The sequence below is a fragment of the Hylobates moloch genome, unplaced genomic scaffold (genome assembly GCF_009828535.3).
Source record: "Hylobates moloch isolate HMO894 unplaced genomic scaffold, HMol_V3 SCAFFOLD_12, whole genome shotgun sequence".
NCBI classification, from domain to species: Eukaryota; Metazoa; Chordata; class Mammalia; order Primates; family Hylobatidae; genus Hylobates; species Hylobates moloch.
In genome coordinates this window covers 45,628,399-45,638,632 of record NW_026652287.1, presented here as the reverse complement: position 1 = coordinate 45,638,632, position 10,234 = coordinate 45,628,399, and the positions used below count along the sequence as shown (strand labels likewise).

The window sequence follows — 10,234 nt, the reverse complement described above, 5'->3', positions numbered from 1 at the left end:
CAAAATGCAAAATTAGCTGGGTGTGGTGGCACACGCCTGTAATCCTAGCTACCTGAAGCAGGAGAATCACTGGAACCCAGGAGGCAGAGGTTGCAGTGAGCTGAGATTGTGCCATTGCACTCCAGCCTGGGCAATGAGTGAAACTCCGTCTCAGGAAAAAAAAAAGAGAGAGAGAGACAGAGAAACAGCTCAGCAAGCTAAGAATAGGCTGGTTCTTTATGTGCCGGGCACTATCCTAAGTGTTTTCTGTGGGTTTTCTCGTATAGGCCTCATCTGTGAGGTGTTTCTGTTATGCTTACAATTGAGGAAACAGTCCTAGAGAAATTAGGCACCCCGTCCACAGTCAGGTAGTGATGTAGCCAGCACAGGGACGAGGCTCTGAGCTCCAGCCACTGTCCTGTCATGTTCTCTGCAGAACCACATCCCTGTGTTTAGTCCCGCACTTACAGACGGCTCGCTGGGTGACATGATCTTCTTCCATTCCTACAAGAACCCAGGCCTGGTCCTGGACATCGTTGAGGGTGAGGTGCTAGGGCCACAGAGGAGAGGGGAAGGAGGGCCGGCTGAGTCCAAGGCCTGACTTCGGCCCTCTTCCCCCAGACCTCAGGCTCATCAACACACAGGCCATCTTTGCCAAGTGCACTGGGATGATCATTCTGGGCGGGGGCGTGGTCAAGCACCACATTGCCAATGCCAACCTCATGGTGAGTGGGGGTGACGCTTTGGCCCACTGTGCAGATGTGCTGTGTACTAGGCCTATGCCATGTGCTGGGGAGACAGCATGAACTAGACAGGCCAGGATCCCTGCTTCCCTGGGACTGATGTTCTAGTAGGGGAGATAGCAAACAAGGGACATCCATGTCAGGGGGCAGTCATTGCTACGGAGAATACTAGATGATGGGATGAGAAGAGAAAGGGGTGCTGTCCAACGAGGGGTTTGGAAGGAGGCTTCTGGAAGCGTGAGTTGGGAGCAGGGGTTTGGGGAGGCATCTCCCAGGAGCCATGTGGTTGTCTCCCATGTCAGGAGTTTCTGCTGCTGGATCGCAAAGTTCCCAGGACAGGGAACAGCCATTGCAAAGACTCTGGGGTGCCTGAAGTAATCCAGGAACAGCTGGGTACCTGGTGAGGGGAAAGTGGAGTGGTGAGGGCCAGGAGGTGATGCAGGGAGGTGCCACAGGGAGCCTGCTGGGCCCTGTGGACTGAGGCGGGGCTTTGACTTTTGCACTGAGGGAGGTGGGAGAGGACTTGACTCGGGTTTCCATGCTCCCCCTGGTGGCCATGTGGTGAACAGATGGCGGCAGGTGAGTGAGAACTCCAGTCCAGGACAGTGGTGACCATGCAGGGATCAGGGTGGGCCCCGTGGAGGCGGGCGGTGGTTGGATTTGGAGGGCTTCTGAAGATAAGAGTTGCTGGCAGCTCCTGCCTTGCAGATGGGGCAGGGTTGTTGACACCTGGCTGTTGGGTCTGGGGAAACACGGCCATCGTTGCCCAGCAGCTCTAGTGACCCCAGACATTGACATGGGCCCTGTCTGGGAGCGAGGGTCTGTGAAGGGCTTTCTTCATCTGGGACACACCTCTCAGCTTGTTTGGCTATGGTGTCCTCCCTCTGTGTCTGTCTGTCTCCTGTGTCTGGTTGACTGGGCCCTTGGTGCCCCTCTCCTCCCCACAGCGGAACGGGGCTGACTACGCTATCTACATCAACACAGCCCAGGAGTTTGATGGCTCTGACTCAGGTGCCCGACCAGACGAGGCTGTCTCCTGGGGCAAGATCCGGGTGGATGCACAGCCCGTCAAGGTAAGGGCTGGCTGGGTGGGGCACAGGGTCTCTGGGACGATGGGCGTGGGTCCCATGGCTTAACCAGGTTCCCCCCACCCAGGTCTATGCTGACGCCTCCCTGGTCTTCCCCCTGCTTGTGGCTGAAACCTTTGCCCAGAAGATGGATGCCTTCATGCATGAGAAGAATGAGGACTGAGCGGCTGCGGTCCCAGGAAGGTCTTACCCCGTCCTCTATTTATTAATTTGCAGACCCAGCCCCTCCCCTACTTTTTGGTCTGCCATGTGTCTAGAATAAGATGGTCTCTAAAGTCCTTCTGCGTCTGTGTCTCGGTCCTTGGTCCTGTTGGTGGGTCCCCTGTCTTCAGCCTGCTCCATCCTCTGCCTCATAGGCCTCCTCCCGCCAGCACTGGACGCTGCCTCCCATGGCGGTCAGCAGGCAGGGCTCTGTGGGGTGGTAGGCCAGCGACTGCACCACACCGCGACCCACAGGCAAGGCCAGAGCCAGGGCACCCTGTGGAGCGAGGGGTAGGGAGTGGTTTTCTGTGGCTGGGCTGTCCCCTGGTTCCTGAGGTCCCTGGGCACCCCCCATCTCAGTCCTGCCCGAAGCCCTCAGTCACCTCTCCCCTGACCTTCAGCCACCTGCCTCTAATTGCCTCCTGGACACTGCAAAATTAATCTACCCCAGACTGAGCCCCTCAGTAGCTCCGTCCTACCAGGTGTTCAGGCTGCAAGTCTTGGGAGCCTCTTATTGATTTTTTAAAATAACAGAGATGGGGGCTTACCATGTTGCCCAGGCTGGTCTCGAACTCCTGGCCTCAAGTGATCCTCCTGCCTTGGCCTCCCAAAGTGCTAGGATTACAGGTGTGAGCCACCACGCCTGACTTTAGGAGTCTTTTCTTTTCTTTTTCTTTTTTGAGATGGAGTCTCGCTCTGTTGACAGGCTGGAGTGCAGTGGTGCGATCTTGGCTCACTGCAACCTCTGACTCCCTAGTTCAAGGGATTCTCCTGCCTCAGCCTCCCGAGTAGCTGGGATTATAGGCACACACCACCATGCCCAGCTAATCTTTGTATTTTTAGTACAGACGGGGTTTCACCATGTTGGCCAGGATGATCTCTATCTCCTGACCTCGTGATCCACCCCCCTCTGCCTCCCAAAGTGCTGGGATTACAGGTGTGAGCCACCGTGCCTGGCCAGGAGTCTTTTTCTTGTACCACACGTTCCTCTATCAGTCATTCCTTTTGGCTCTGCTTCTAGACTGTGTCCAGAGACCACTGATTTTCTGCCACTACCATGCTTGGAGCATGCCTTGCTCGCAGCTTGCCCGTTCCCTGCCACCAGCTGGGCTCCATCCTGTCCGCTTGGCAGCCCCAATGATCCCCACTTTCCCTGGTCACAGCACAATGTAAACAGTTCCTCAAGCAAGTCATGGTTCCTCTTTCCACCTTGAAAATGTCCCTTGATGTGCCTGCCCTCCCAAGGCAACTTCTGTTCTACTGGGCCCGTAAGAAATAGGTGGAACATTCTTGCTATCTTAGCTCCTAAAGCAAGAGCTTGTCCATCAAGCCTCCAGGGCTCCCCCTGTTCCCTCCATCCTCTTATGGGCCTTAGTTCCCCTGACCAAGCCCAGCGCTGATGTCTCCTTTGCCAAGATTCCCCTAGCTCTGACCCCACTACACCAGGATGGTCTATTTCTGGCCTGACTCCCCACCAGGCTGGGACATGTAAAGGACAGGGCTCAGGGCTTGAAACCATGCACAGGGATGCTAAGATGTAGCTCCAGTTTCTTGAATGACTACAGCCCTGTCTCACCCAAGGTTAGACATGGCCGTCAGCTCCCCCTTGCCCAGGGGTCAATGCCAGTTGCTCGGCCTGGCATCTGCGGCCCAGCCTGATCCGGATCTTGCCCCAGCTGCCACCACCCTGAAGCCTTTGTTTCCTGACTGATGCATGCGCAGGCCACACCTCTACACCTTAACATATGCTGTTCCCTTTGCCTGGAATGCCCTTCCTGCCTCATCTTCTCTCTAGCCCAAGTTGGGCACAGTGGCTCAGGCCTGTAATCCCAGCACTTTGAGAGGCCGAGGTGGGTGGATCACTTGAGGTCAGGAGTTTGAGACCAGCTTGGCCAACGTGGTGAAACCCCGTCTCTACTAAAAATACAAAAATTAGCCAGGTGTGGTGGTGGGGGCCTGTAAACCCAGCTACTCGGGAGGCTGAGACATGAGAATCACCTGAACCCTGGGGGGCAGAGGTTGCAGTGAGCTGAGATGGCGCCACCACATTCCAGCCTGGGCAACAGCGTGAGACTCCATCTCAAAAAAAGAAAAAAGGGCCAGGCGTGGTGGCTCACGCCTGTAATCCCAGCACTTTAGAAGGCCGAGGTGGGTGGATCATGAGGTCAGGAGTTCAAGACCAGCCTGACCAACATGGTGAAACTCCGTCTCTACTAAAAATACAAAAATTAGCTGGGCGTGGTGGCACGCACCTATAATCCCAACTACTCAGGAGGCTGAGGCAGGAAGGAGAATGGCTTGAATTTGGGAGGCGGAGTTTACAGTGAGCCAAGATTGCGCCACTGCATTCTACCCTGGGCAACAAAGCAAGACTCACCTCAAAAAAAAAAAAAAAAAAAGATCCTAGCCTTCAGGCCCTGCAGTGACTGAGGTAAGGACAGGGCTGAGATGGGGCAGGCACCTAGGTATGAAGTAGGGCTGGGCTGGGGCACCTCACCTCCACCAGGTCCCAGAAGAACACCTTCCCGTCCTCAGAGCAGCTGACCACATGTGTGTCACGCTCGCTCAGGCAGCAGTCCAGCTTGTATTCCTGGTTCTTATGGCCCTTGTACCTAAGGGCGGACAGGATCGGGGGCTTGGTCCTCTCCAGGGGTGGGAGAGGAGGGAAGGGGATCCCCATGACCACAAGGACTCACTCGCCCAGCAGCTCCCCTGTGTCTTTGTCCAGGAGGCGTAACGTGGAGTCCAGGCTGGACACCAGGGTGCACTGCCCGTCCCGGCTGAAGCAGGTGCAGGTGATGGGGCCTTGGGGGAGGAGGGGGTAGGTGAATGAGAGTGGGATGCCCCTGGCTGGCCCCCCATCTTCCCTGCCTGTCCCACATCCCCGGCCACACTCACTGCCCACATAGTCTGAGAAGAGCTGCCCCATCCTCAGGTCATAGCGTCTCACGCGGCCGTCCACGGAGCTGCAGGAGAGGGTAGATCCAGCGGGAGCCTTGCCTAGGCTCCATGGCTCCAGGCAGCCCTGTGCCTTCCCAGCCCGCTGGGCCTGCTCTTCCAGTGCACAGGAGTGGAATTCTAAAGCTCTGGCCTTGACACTCAGGCCCAGGGCCAGTTACATCCTACTCCATCGTTTCCAAGACCCACACCCCCTTTCCAAACCCTTGGAGTCCTTCCAATTCCCCCTTTTCTTTCTTTCTTGTTTTTTTGAGACAGAGTTTTGCTCTTGTTGCCCAGGCTGGAGTGCAATGGCGTGATCTTGGCTCACCGCAACCTCTGCCTCCCGGGTTCAAGCGATTCTCCTGCCTCAGCCTCCCAAGTAGATGGGAATACAGGCATGCGCCACCATGCCCGGCTAATTTTGTATTTTTAGTAGAGACGGGGTTTCTCCATGTTGGTCAGGCTGGTCTCGAACTCCCGACCTCAGGTGATCCGCCCGCCTCAGCCTCCCAAAGTGCTGGGATTACGGGTGTGAGCCATCTCACCTGGCCCAATTCCCCCTTTTCCTGCATTCTTCAGCTCCTCCTCCTCAGTCCCACCACTCAGTCCCACCACTTTCCCCACTACCCAGCACCAGCATCTAGACTGTTCTGGTCTCCTTGCACCCCCACAGCCACCAGAGGGAGCACTTTTCAAAGTACAGTTGACCCATGAACAACACGGTTTGAACTGAACGCGTCCACTTATATGTGGATTTTCTTCTGCCTCTATCAGCCCTGAGACACCAAGATCAATCCCTTCTCTTCCTCCTCCTCCTCTGCCTTCTCAATGTGAAGATCTTTATGATAATCTCTTCACTTTCACTTAATGAATAGAAAATATATTTTTTCGGCGGGCGCGGTGGCTCACGCCTGTAATTTGAGCACTTTGGGAGGCTGAGGCGGGTGGATCAAGAGGTCAAGCGATGGAGACCCTCCTGGCCAACATGGCGAAACCCCGTCTCTACTAAAAATACAAAAATTAGCCGGGTGTGGTGGCGTCTGCCTGTAGTCCTAGCTACTCGGGAGGCTGAGGCAGGAGGATCCCCTGAACCCAGGAGTTGGAGGTTGCAGTGAGCTGAGATCATGTCACTGCACTCCAGCCTGGCGACAGAGCGAGACTGCGTCTCAAAAAAAAAAAAAAATCTTCCTTATGATTATTTTTATTTATTTTTTTGAGACGGAGTCTCGCTCTAACGCCCAGGCTGGAGTGTAGTGGCGCGATCTCGGCTCACAGCAAGCTCTGCCTCCCGGGTTCACGCCATTCTCCTGCCTCAGCCTCCCGAGTAGCTGGGACTACAGGCGCCTGCCACGATGCCCAGCTAATTTTTTGTATTTTTAGTAGAGACGGGGTTTCACCATGTTAGCCAGAATGGTCTCGATCTCCTGACCTCATGATCCACCCACCCCAGCCTCCCAAAGTGCTGGGATTACAGGCATGAGCCACCGCACCCGGCCTATTTTTATTTATTTTTAAAAATCATTTTATTTTATCTTTTTTTTTGAGATGGAGTCTCACTCTGTCGCCCAGGCTGGAGTGCAGTGGCACAATCTCGGCTCACTGCAACCTCCAATTCCCAGGTTCAGGCGATTCTCCTGCCTCCGCCTCCCGAGTAGGTGGGATTACAGGCTCCCGTCACCACACCCGGCTAATTTTTCTATTTTTAGTAGAGATGGGGTTTCACCATGTTGGCCAGGCTGGTCTCAAACTCCTGACCTCAAGTGATCTGCCCACCTCGGCCTCCCAAAGTGCTGGGATTACAGGTGTGAGCCACTGTGCCCGGCCAGATTATTATTATTTTTTTAGACAGTCTCACTTTCACCCAGCATGGAGTGCAGTGGTGCTTCGAACTCTTGGACTCTGATCCTTCCACCTCAGCCTCCCAAGTAGCTGGGACTACAGCTGTGTGCCACTGTGCCCAGCTGAGAGTAGGTTCTAATCTGAGCATGGGGGCAGCTATGATTCCCAGTAGCACCTGGGGTGAGACCAGGTCCTGGCTCCACTCACCCTGCCAGGACCTCGTGGTCTGACACCTTCACGCTGGACACGCCATCTCTGGCCTCGTCCAGCGTCTGCACTGGCTCAGGCCTCCGTGAGCGGCAATCCCAACAGCGGATACTGGAATCAATAGAGCCTGTGAGGCCAGCATGATGGTGAGGTCAGGTTTGGAGGGGGAGGGCAGCACCCTGGGCCCCCCTGCTTAGGCCCCAGACTCACCGGACAGGATAACTGTGGCCTCTTCATTAAACTGCACCGTGTTCACCTTCTGAGAAAGTTATTGCCACTCAGAGGAGGCTGGACTTTGGAGGATTGGGATAAAGGCAGGGTTCCCAGTGTCAGTTAAAGCAAGGGCAAAGGCTAGGAGAAGGGGAGGTGAAAGGTTTTGGGGGAACAGCAAGGATAGGGGTTGGTGACTGCCTAGCCTGGCATGCGGAGCGGGGGGATCGTCATCTGGGGAAGGGATCCTTACGGTGTAATGGGGGTGGCCTTGTCACCACCTATGCGCTAATACGGGTCCCCTCCGCTCGAATAAGGGTCTCCAGGCTTTCACTCACCCCTGCGTGGCCCCGGAATTTGCGCACGACCTGCCCTGATGCCACATCCCACAGAACCACCGCCTTGTCCCCGCCGCCGGAGCAGAGATTGCTGTTGTCAAAGGAGCTGGAGTACAGGAGGAGGAAGATCAGCATCGACCTCGGATCCCAGCCTCAGCGCTCCCATCCCAGCCTGGTCCCCGGCTCACCCGGCCGCATCTAGCACCTCGTAGCCGTGGCCGCTATACGTCCGCAGCAGCGTCCCCCGAAGCGGGTTCCACAGCTTCAGGGTCTTGTCACTGCCGCACGTCAGGCAGTAATTGCCATCCACTGGGGAACACCAGGCGGGGGTTACTGGGCCGCCGACCTCAGGAGGCGGGAGGAGGACCCGGAATGAAGACGAAGGCGCTCACCATTAAATCGTACGGCTCGTACCGCCCCTTGCCCGCAGTCCAGCGTCTTCAACCGTTTCTGCGGCAGCTCCGGAGGCCGCGGCTTTGGCTCAGGGAAAGCCATGCTCCCATGACCCCTTCCTCGCAGCTTTAAATCGGTCTGTACGGAAGATTCCGCGCCTTCGAAACCCACGTTTGGGTGTAACCTTATTATTGTTCTTCCTGACCTACTTCCTGTTTATCACTTTCGGGTTCATCATTTTGGCATTTGGGTGATCGGGTTGGAACTATTGAAGCCCGCTTTCAGGTTCTTTTCCCCATTTCCCCTTTGCAAGGAAGATTTCTGGCTTCTCCGAAATCTCCGTTCTCTGGGTAGGGGGAGTCCAAGCCTCTGTTACGAGGAACGGAAGTGCGAGGGCCTCGAGTGTTACTCCAAAATCCGCCCTCAGCTTGCACGCCGGAAGCTTCAATTCCTGCAGCGGAAGAGGCGTGACCTGGCCTTCGACTCGCTATGTCTGCTAACAATATGTCGGACCCACGGAGGCCGAACAAAGTGCTGAGGTGAGGACCCCAGCGTCATGGCCACGGTTCGGGTTGTGGGTGTGGATCGGGGCCCTGGGAAGCGCCTGTCTATCCTGGGGGCACGACCTGAGCGCCCCTGACCCTCGAGCCTGTCGCAGGTACAAGCCCCCGCCGAGCGAATGTAACCCGGCCTTGGACGACCCGACGCCGGACTACATGAACCTGCTGGGCATGATCTTCAGCATGTGCGGCCTTATGCTGAAGGTGGGCGGGGTTGAGCTTCTATGGGTGTAGCTGGACCTGAGAACGAGACCCAGGGGCGGGTTTGGAATGAAGCCGGCGTCTTGTCTTTGCTGATGGGGCGGGACCTGAGATCGGCCGGGAGTGGGGCTGGGATGACGCTGGGCCAAGAAAGCCCCAGTCTTTGGTGAAGTCAAGGATTCGGGTCAGGGTGGGGTTGTGGCAGATTGGTCTGCGGGTGGGGCCAGGCTTTGAAGCAACTTGGAGAGGACTCGTGGAAAAAGGGCAGGGTCTTAAGCATGTGGGATGTCAGAGTCTCTCTTGGCCCTGAGAGACGCAGGCCAGACAGTAGAACTAGAAACCATGTATCTGGAGTATGCCATGAGCAGGTGGGACTGAGGAGTTCCAGGGGGGCAAGGTCTCAGCTGCATGGGATGGAATCAGTGGGCATGAACTGGTGTCTGGAAAGGTGGCTTCGGGGACTCATTGTTACGCCTTTCACTGACCTGCCCACCCACCTACCTTTCCCCAGCTGAAGTGGTGTGCTTGGGTCGCTGTCTACTGCTCCTTCATCAGCTTTGCCAACTCTCGGAGCTCGGAGGACACGAAGCAAATGATGAGTAGCTTCATGTGAGACTTGGCCTACAGAACAAGTGACTCTTGAGTAAGGGGTGGGGGGACCCCAGCCTGCCCATCCTAGACTGACAACTCTCTCCTGTCTCAGGCTGTCCATCTCTGCCGTGGTGATGTCCTATCTGCAGAATCCTCAGCCCATGACGCCCCCATGGTGATATCAGCCTAGAAAGGTCACATTTTGGACCCTGTCTATCCACTAGGCCTGGGTTTTGGCTGCTCAACCTGCTGCCCTCAGCTGCCATCCTGGACTTCCCTGAATGAGGCTGTCTCAGTGCCCCCAGCTGGATGGAGGGAACCTGGCCCTTTCCTAGGGAACACCCTAGGCCTACCCCTCCTGCCTCCCTTCCCCTGCCTGCTGCTGGGGGAGATGCTGTCCATGTTTTTAGGGGTATTCATTTGCTTTCTCGTTGAAACTTGTTAATAATAAAGTTTTTCACTCTGGCTGTCAGCCTCTTCTGTTCATTGGGGTGTTCCTCCTAGCTGGCAGGAAGGGCTCTAGCCCCATAGCCCTGGCGTGGGGCCCCAGTCTGGAGGCTTCTGGCTGTTCACTTGCTTACTTCATAAACCTTGTGTCTTAAGTCAGGTGCTAGGGACAAGACAGTGACTTCTGCCCTCTGGCAACTCACCAGATGGCCTGCTGACCTAGATAATCTGGGCTTTGGTTTCCTTTTTTTTTTTTTCTTTTTAAGAAAAAAAGAAAATGGCCTTGATCTGTCGTGCAGGCTGAGTGCAGTGGCACAATCTATGCTCACTGCAGCCTCAAACTCCTGGGCTCAAGCAATCCTCCCACCTCAGCCTGCCACGTAACTGGGACCACAAATGTGTGCTACCATGCCCAGTTAATTTTTTTTTTTTTTTTTTGAGACAGAGTTTCGCTCTTGTTGCCCATGCTGGAGTGCAATGGCACGATCTTGATCTCG

The 10,234-nt window shown here is 55.7% G+C and overlaps 3 protein-coding genes and 1 pseudogene across 4 annotated transcripts; 2 read left to right on the top strand and 2 right to left on the bottom strand.

Annotated features, from left to right (window-relative positions):
• Positions 1-49: 49 nt before the first annotated feature.
• On the top strand, positions 50-2,088 carry DHPS (deoxyhypusine synthase). The gene is made up of 4 exons (XM_032169822.2): positions 50-521; positions 601-704; positions 1,670-1,795; positions 1,878-2,088. Exons 1-4 carry the CDS (start codon positions 467-469, stop codon positions 1,971-1,973), a joined length of 381 nt encoding a protein of 126 aa, XP_032025713.1. The 5' UTR covers positions 50-466; the 3' UTR covers positions 1,974-2,088.
• LOC116478530 (uncharacterized) lies at positions 515-1,692 on the bottom strand (annotated as a pseudogene).
• Positions 2,089-2,095: 7 nt separating the features above from the next.
• On the bottom strand, positions 2,096-8,391 carry WDR83 (WD repeat domain 83). 2 transcript variants are annotated; one of them, XM_032169821.2, is made up of 9 exons: positions 7,938-8,391; positions 7,734-7,854; positions 7,546-7,651; positions 7,208-7,256; positions 6,998-7,124; positions 4,910-4,977; positions 4,708-4,816; positions 4,509-4,623; positions 2,096-2,221 (listed from the first exon to the last, which is right to left on the bottom strand). In XM_032169821.2, exons 1-9 carry the CDS (start codon positions 8,038-8,040, stop codon positions 2,207-2,209), a joined length of 813 nt encoding a protein of 270 aa, XP_032025712.1. In that variant the 5' UTR covers positions 8,041-8,391; the 3' UTR covers positions 2,096-2,206. The 2 variants fall into 2 exon arrangements, with proteins under 2 accessions (XP_032025712.1, XP_032025711.1); XM_032169820.2 differs by having other exon boundaries at positions 2,139-2,288; positions 7,938-8,381.
• WDR83OS (WD repeat domain 83 opposite strand) lies at positions 8,338-9,755 on the top strand. The gene is made up of 4 exons (XM_032169824.2): positions 8,338-8,477; positions 8,597-8,702; positions 9,211-9,308; positions 9,403-9,755. The coding sequence occupies exons 1-4, from the start codon at positions 8,428-8,430 to the stop codon at positions 9,467-9,469; spliced, it is 321 nt and encodes a 106-aa protein (XP_032025715.1). The 5' UTR covers positions 8,338-8,427; the 3' UTR covers positions 9,470-9,755.
• Positions 9,756-10,234: the final 479 nt, after the last annotated feature.

What these genes read in the sequence shown, in the direction of transcription:
- WDR83 (XM_032169820.2), bottom strand. Translation starts at nt 8,040, where the DNA reads ATGGCTTTCCCTGAGCCAAAGCCGCGGCCTCCGGAGCTGCCGCAGAAA. An exon ending in GACCACGAGGTCCTGGCAGG is followed by an intron (nt 4,978 to 6,997) that starts GTGAGTGGAGCC and finishes CCTCTCCTGCAG; the next exon opens with CTCCGTGGACGGCCGCGTGA. An exon ending in ACAGGGGAGCTGCTGGGCGA is followed by an intron (nt 4,624 to 4,707) that starts GTGAGTCCTTGT and finishes GTCCGCCCTTAG; the next exon opens with GTACAAGGGCCATAAGAACC.
- DHPS (XM_032169822.2), top strand. Translation starts at nt 467, where the DNA reads ATGATCTTCTTCCATTCCTACAAGAACCCAGGCCTGGTCCTGGACATC. An exon ending in TTGCCAATGCCAACCTCATG is followed by an intron (nt 705 to 1,669) that starts GTGAGTGGGGGT and finishes TCCTCCCCACAG; the next exon opens with CGGAACGGGGCTGACTACGC. An exon ending in TGGATGCACAGCCCGTCAAG is followed by an intron (nt 1,796 to 1,877) that starts GTAAGGGCTGGC and finishes CCCCCCACCCAG; the next exon opens with GTCTATGCTGACGCCTCCCT.
- WDR83OS (XM_032169824.2), top strand. Translation starts at nt 8,428, where the DNA reads ATGTCTGCTAACAATATGTCGGACCCACGGAGGCCGAACAAAGTGCTG. An exon ending in AGGCCGAACAAAGTGCTGAG is followed by an intron (nt 8,478 to 8,596) that starts GTGAGGACCCCA and finishes AGCCTGTCGCAG; the next exon opens with GTACAAGCCCCCGCCGAGCG. An exon ending in CAAATGATGAGTAGCTTCAT is followed by an intron (nt 9,309 to 9,402) that starts GTGAGACTTGGC and finishes CTCCTGTCTCAG; the next exon opens with GCTGTCCATCTCTGCCGTGG.